This window comes from Orycteropus afer, unplaced genomic scaffold (assembly GCF_000298275.1).
Source record: "Orycteropus afer afer isolate SDZICR_OR568_19922 unplaced genomic scaffold, OryAfe1.0 scaffold00118, whole genome shotgun sequence".
NCBI lineage: Eukaryota > Metazoa > Chordata > Mammalia > Tubulidentata > Orycteropodidae > Orycteropus > Orycteropus afer.
This window is the reverse complement of record NW_006921705.1, coordinates 5,766,207-5,773,729: the sequence shown is the minus strand read 5'-3', so window position 1 is coordinate 5,773,729 and position 7,523 is coordinate 5,766,207. Positions and strand designations below refer to the sequence as shown.

The 7,523-nt window shown below is 38.7% G+C and overlaps 1 protein-coding gene across 1 annotated transcript in view; it reads left to right on the top strand.

Annotated features, from left to right (window-relative positions):
• ASAH2 (N-acylsphingosine amidohydrolase 2) overlaps nt 1–7,523 on the top strand; it is an 88,809-nt gene that overhangs the window by 19,752 nt on the left and 61,534 nt on the right. Inside the window, 3 exon segments of the mRNA XM_007944043.1 lie at nt 2,341–2,517; nt 4,340–4,467; nt 5,951–6,028. Of these exon segments, the coding sequence (XP_007942234.1) occupies nt 2,341–2,517; nt 4,340–4,467; nt 5,951–6,028 (383 nt within the window).

Genomic DNA, 7,523 nt, shown 5'->3' with positions numbered 1-7,523 from the left:
TCAAGTGCCTTAGCCACTATGCTACAAGAGCTCCCATGCTAAAGGTAGACATTGCTAATTATAAAGGTGTTCTTTCTTGCTAAGCCTCGATTTGGTTTCAGAATCCTTTTCAACACATGGCTTCTGAGAATAGCCACAAATGAATTGAACTTAATACATGAAATAAGCGGTTATCTTTTTTTATTATTACTTTAAAGAGCTTTCGAGAGCTCTGGTGGCATAGTGCCTAAGGCATTTGACTGCTATTCAGAAGGCTGGTGGTTCAAACCCACCAGCCACTCCTCGGAAGGAAGATTGGCTAATCTACTTCCGAAGAGATACTGCCTCGGAAACCCAAGGAGGGGTTACTATGAGTCGAATCAACTCTATTGCAGTGAGTTTGTTTGTTTGTTTGTTTGTTTGTTTGTTTTAAAAGCGTTTTCATCATTGTCCCTGGTAAATAAGTGGCAGAATCTATATTGAAAGGAGCCCTGGTGGCACAACGATTAAGCGCTCAGCTGCTAACTGAACATACCAGCTGCTCTGTGGGAGAAAATACCTGGAGGTCTGTTCCCATAGAGATTACAGCCTAGGAAACCCTGTGGGGCCACTCTACTCTGTTCTATAGGGTGCTGTGAGTTGGAAATCACTCATTGACACAGAACAACAACAACAAAAACAAATGACACTTTTGCTGGATCATTTTAATGTTTTGACCTTATAAAAAAGTCAAAAGCATCTCTGACAAAGAAGTCCCAATGATGACAGACTCCAGATTGCAGCTGATTAAAGCAGAATCAGAAACAGGTTCTCAGCAGCACTACTAATTTTCTCTGTTGTTTTCTTGATATGCATGTAACAGACAAAGACATTAGTCATGAGTTTGGATGTTCACCGATTGACTAATTCTCTTTGTATTCATTATCTATGGCTGTATAAAACCATCTTGAAACTTAGTGGCTTAAAATAACATTGAACCAGTTACTGTCAAGTTAATTTTGACTCATGGTGCCCCTGTATGTGTCAGAGTAGAATTTTTCTCCATAGGATTTTCAGTGGCTGTTTTTTTCAGGAAGTAGATCACCAGCCATTTCTTCTAAGGAGCCTGTGGGTGGACTCAAATGTCCAACAACTTTTCATTTGTCAGGGAGCACATTAACTGTTTGCAGCACCCAGGGATCTTTAAAACAGTAATCACATTATTGCTCATGGGTCAGTAATTCAAGAGTGGCTGGGTTGGGCAATCCTGACTTATGTTAGAACAGAAGGTACACATAGTCTTTTCTGTGTCATGAGATTGCACTCAATTATTTCCTGGGACTGAAGTCATTCGATGGCTCTTCATTAAGGCTGAAGATTCCATGTCAAAGTTGCTACCCACATGGTCAGCAAGTGGGTGGTGACAAGATGATTCCTCTCCACAGAGGTGAGGGAGTGTCCTTACTTCCTAGCAGCTGGCTTCCACCAGACCAGTAAGTGTAATCATATATGTCACAGAATATGGAGTGCCCAGAAAGCTTATCCCCAAGATATGGCACAACATGCTTTCTTCATTCAAGCCTCTGTTGAGGTGTATTCTTCAGAAAGATTTCTTCTTACTAACATCTATAACTCTCTTTTCTTATCCAGCAGTGTTTTACTTCATAGCATTTATCCCTATATGATATAACCTTACCTATTTATTTGTTTATTGTCTTTTTTTTCCTGAATAGAATAAGATTTTTTTGATGATAGGAGCCTTAAATATTCCTAAGGCTTAGAATAGTGCCTGGATATTAATACTCTGTATTGAATAATGAATAGGTAAGAGTACTGGGTCTATGGTTAGAAAAGCCAACTTGGGCCTTGCTTTGCTACTTATTAGCTCAATGAATAAATTAATTAGCTTCTTTAAGCTTCAGTGTTCTCAACTAAAAAGTGGGGTTAATAATACCTGACTTTTAGAGTTGTTCTAAAAATTTTAAATGGTATACTCTATATGGGTTGGAGCTCTGGTAGCATAGTGGCTAAAGCACTTGACTGCTAACCAGAAGGCTGGTGGTTCAAACCCACCAGCCACTCCTCGGAAGGAAGGTTGGGCAATCCTACTTCCGTAGTGATACTGCCTCAGAAACCCAAGGAGGGGTCGCTATGAGTCGGGGCCGACTCGACGGCACATAACAACAACAACAACATATATAGGTTACTATTATTATCAAAGGGATTATTGTTGTAATGATATACTTGAGTATAGAGTGAATGGTTGCTTGATAGGGATGTCATCAGTGCGGATCAGTGATTGAATTCATAGCCTTTTCTCGAGCTACTGTGTTTTGTATTTTTTCCTCTTCTTAGTTCTTTTTTTCTTTCTTTCTTTTTAAGGTTCTAAACAGACTGGAGAGTAAATATGGCCCCCTCTACAGAAGAGACAACGTTATCCTGAGTGGCACTCACACACACTCGGCTCCAGCAGGCTTTTTCCAGTACACTCTATTCGTAATTGCCAGTGAAGGATTTAGCAATAGAACTTTTCAGTACATGGTCAATGGCATCGTGAAGGTAGGCAATGAGTCAAGCAGTCTGGGGCAGTTGTCCTTCACCATTGCTGACAGGAGCTTTAGAGGTGGCTTGGTGGGACCTGTGGAGTGCCTACAGAATCTGGGCCTGAGCACAGTCTTAGCACCTATCACCCTATCCCTTTCTGGCTTCCTTTTAGCTTCTGTTCCTGAGCTGTTGCTATTAGGTCTGAGGTCCTTACTGACTAAAAGAGGAGGATTCTATGGCAGTAAACCCCATATAGTCATCCCAAGAGATGGGAAGCATTTTGTAGGTAGCCATTATAAGTTTTAGGGCCCCACATGGCCTATTCTCTGAATAGTTACACAAAAAGAAACCCAACAAGAAACCAAAAGAAATTAGAAATAATTCCCATCTTGCCTTGTATTTCCTAAAGAGCACAGAAAGGGATCCAATTTATAAACATAACATCATCATTTCTAAAATTATCCACAGCAGCTTCAGACCGCCAGGATGTCCTTCACTAATATCCCCCAAATTCTCTTCCAACCCTAATTGATGAGCTTTTACTCCTCTCTCCCCTGCATTCTAGCTTATTATTCTCTTACTTAGGATACTTGGTTATGTTTTTCTTCATTTATTTGCCTTCCGGTTGTAGTTTCTTTCTACTTATTCTCATAAACACACCTCCAATATCTAGGGATCCAGCTGGCAATGTCAGAACTTGCTTTACAACAATGTTTTTCAAACTGTGGTTAGCAATCTATTAATGGCTTATGAAATCATTTTCAAGAGTTGCAATAAACATTACAAAAAAGAATTATCTATCTATCTATGTATAATATAAAAATATTTATATAAAGAACTTATTTAAATAAGTTGGCAAATATATGCATAACAATCACCAAAAACCAAACTCACTGCTGTGGAGTTGGTTCAGACTCATAGCGACCCCTCCTTGGTTTTCCGAGGCGGTATCTCTGCAGAAGTAGATTACCCAATTTTCCTTCTGAGGAGTGGCTGGTGGTTTTGAACCTCCACCTTTCTGGTTAGCAGTCAAATGCCTTAAGCACTGCACCACCAGAGCGCCTAATAATAGCAGTAGTATATTTATTTTGTGCAACTTTTGTTTTAGTATGCATATGTTATGAATTAAGTTATGATGAAATAAACATTTCTTATTTTGGCTCATAGTCAAGAAGTTTAGGAAACACTACGTTAGAAGGTAGTGGGATGAGAGAGACGGGAAGGTGAGGAAATTTTCCCTAACTGTTGAGTGGATTCTGATCCTTAGCGACCCTATAGGACAGAATAGAATTGGACCATAGGATTTCTGAGGCTGTAAATCTTTACAAAAGCTGACTTTGTTCCATCTTTGTTCCACGGAGCAACTGGTAGGTTGGAACCGTCTGCCTTTCAGTTTGCAGCCAAGCACTTTAACCACTGTGCCACCAGGGCTCCCTGTTAGAAACTTACATATTAACAAATCTTGTGTCAGTCTCATAGGAGTAATGTCTCTCATTCTGACCGTCTGAAACAGCAAAATGGTGCCTGACTCAACTCTTGCCCCAGCTGTAGAGCAGTCCAGAGAGACTGAACACAGGAGTGCTTTGAAATGTCAGGCATTAATCAGCTCAGTGCTTCCCTATGCACATCTCCATCCCAACCCTGAAAGTCATTCTGGTTGTTTCCAGAATGACACCAGCCATGTGGTCCTCCCAGCTTTCATTCCTAGTGGGGCCAAGTTAATGATAAAGCACATTGAACTCTTCTGCTAATCTAAACTAGGTCATTGTTCCCAACAAGATATATAAACTTACAGCTCTTTTTTTTTTTTTTTTCTTTCTCTGTTTTTTGCCTTTAGAGCATTGAAATAGCACATGCGAGTATGAAACCAGGCAAAATCTTTATTAATAAAGGAATTGTTGATGGTGTACAGATCAACCGAAGCCCTTATTCTTACCTTCAGAATCCGCAATCAGAGAGAGCGAGGTGAGAAGGAATTTCAAAATTAAGTGAAAGTGTTTTCTTTGGGGAACTATAGCAAAATTTAAGTACAGGATCATTGCCTGACCAACATAGTGAGATGCTAGTAGAGAACTAAAGCTAAAATAATTTTAAAAATATGTTTGTAATCTAAGGCAAAAAGGATCAAAAAGTAAATGAAATGAACACCAACCTGTGTTTTCAACATTTCTTTCTAGTTCCCTGGCTGTGGGGACCAGTGTGGGTATTTGAAGGACCTCAGGCTTTGGAATCAGGCACAACTGTGGTCTCAACTTAGCTTTATCACTTCCTAGTTTTGTGACCTTAAGGGATTGACTTAATTTATTGACTCTCAGCTTCTTCATCTAGAATACAGAAAATAATATATGTAGTATGTTGTTGTTGTTGTTGTTATGTGCCGTCGAGTTGGACACGACTCATAGCAACCCCTCCTTGAGTTTCCAAGGCAGTATCACTATGGAAGTAGATTGCCCCATCATGTATTTGTTAAAATTAATAGAAAAAAAAATCCACTGCTACTGAGTGGATTCTGACCCATAGCAACCGTATAAAATAGTGTAGAACTTCCCAATAGGGTCTCAAAAGCTGCAAATCCTTACAGAAGCAGACTGCCTCATCTTTCTCCCATGGAGCAGCTTGTGGGTTTGAACCACTGACCTTTTGGTTAGTGACTGGATGCTTTTCCCATCGCTCCACCAGACCTCCTTAAACTAAGTAATAGCTCTTTTTATTACATATTATCCAGAAGAAATCATACCCAGAAGAAATCATCTTAGTTCAGGAGAATGTGGCAAGGGAGAAGAGGTCAAAGAATAAAGAGACAGGGATAAAGAGCAAGAAATAAATATAATTGAATGGAGCATCTGAGGGAGATGATTATATATTTTGTCTTTTATTTTTTTTTTTTTTCTTAATTTATGAACCAGGGTTGTGACAGAAGAGAAGCAGTTGGCCACTGTGGCAGTGTGACATGACTGCTCCAGTTCCCCTTGCCAGCTGACATTTTGCCTCTGTCTGCATGTATTTCAATACCTTTGAAAGCAGTTGATTTTCAGAAAACATAATCTAATTTCTCTTGAAAGGACATAAAATGATACTTGAAATTATAGGTCATGAATGCTTTTGTGTGTTGCATATTCCTAGCTGTTTTTAAGATGTGCTATTAAAATATGATACATGAGGAAAAATTTCAAAGATAGACCTTTTGTATCAAAAATATATATATGTTACATACTACTATAAATTACATAAAAGTGTATAATTCAACTGCAATCAGCTTACCTAGTGCCTTTAATTTTGATCACAGTTGCAAACTATTTTCTTAGCTGAGGAATGAGGTAATATTGCTTCTCAGGGAGACTCACTTACAGATATACAATTTTGTTTTTGTATTGGCTTTACTGTTTGTCACAAATAATGGCCAGATTCTAACACAGAATCGACTAAGTTTCTCTGTTTTGCTGACCAGGTATTCTTCAAACACAGACAAAGAAATGGCAGTCTTGAAAATGGTAGATCTGAATGGAAATGACCTGGGCTCTATCAGGTACTGTATTTCCTTTTTCAAGTCTGTCAGGATAACTTCCCTTAATTACAAGGTGAGGGAATAGAGAAAATACGATAGTGTCAGCAGAAATGAGAATAAGTCAAGTGGTTTAGACTCCAGAAGGCAGACATATCTGGGTTTCTACTACGTAACCTTGGGCAAGCTTCTCAGTCCCTCAGGGTTTAGTTCTTTCTCTGTAAAACAAAGCTCATACAAGTATTACCTTAGTGAGGGATCTCGGTAAAGAGCTCAGCATGGCATCTGGCACATAATATACAGACTCAGTAAACATTAGTGCTTATTATTATATCAAGATCTCATATGTGGAACTTCTATGATGATGCACAATGATCTCTTGCTATAATGGGGACAAAAAAATGACCGACAAGGTAAGTAATTATTAATCTGTGCTTCCTTAAAAGGATTAATATTAATGCAGGAAAATGCCAATTAGTGATAAAAGTAGAACCATGAGACCTAAAGGAAACAGATGAGATAAAATTACAGTTCAACAAAGATTTTAGCACTGTTCTCTGGTGGTGACTACATATAAGAAAAGTCATGGATTTTATTTTTTTTCTAAAACAAGTCATTTACATTCATATGTGAGTTTGGTCTCTGCATTTGGACTGACTCAGGAATTGACTGGGTGTTTAACATAGTGCCAGACACCTTGACCTTGATTTGTCCTAAATAGCTATGTTTTAGACAAGTTCTATGACTGCTCTGTGTCTGTAAAGTTGTGGGTTAAAGTGGGTCCTTGAATTGTTGATAATAAGTGGTAGTAAAGGTGGTGAGGAGGTATACCAGGTAGGATTCTGAAATATCCAAATGAAAATTAGCAATGAATTGAAGGCCAAGACTCACAATTCAGACACCAGGGTTGCCCTTATAACTGGAGGAGAACAGCATGGTGGTGAAGATTTTGGGGTTAGCTGGACTTCGGTTCAAATTCCTGCCCTGACAGTTACTAACTCTGTGGCTTGGAGAAAGTAACTCATGCACCTGAACCTCAACTATCCTATTTGAAAGTGAGAATGATAATAGCTCATAGGGTTGTCTGGAGGTCAAACAAGATAATGCAATAATTTTAGCCAAAATGTAAGGGATAGAATAAGATTCTAACTCTTCCAAATAAACCCACATTTGGCATATCAGAATGTCTAGCATTGGAGTCACTGAAGGCAGGGTCACTAAAAGTTCCTTGGGAAAATAAATTTTTTTTATATGGGCTGCATAATAGAACTTATTCCCCCATTAAATAAATTCATCTATTAATTAATTTTACTTGTTATTCAATTCAACAGACTTTCTATATATCAGGCATTTAATATGTGCTTGGGGTATGTTATGACAAATAAGGAAAGGCTCCTGTCCTCAGTGTGCTTACAGGTTAGTGGGGTGGTTGGGGCAGGAGATAGAGAAAGAGAGCTAGACAAGTAACTATAACATAAATCAGATGGCCATCATGCTGTCCTGGGGAACAGATAGTTTT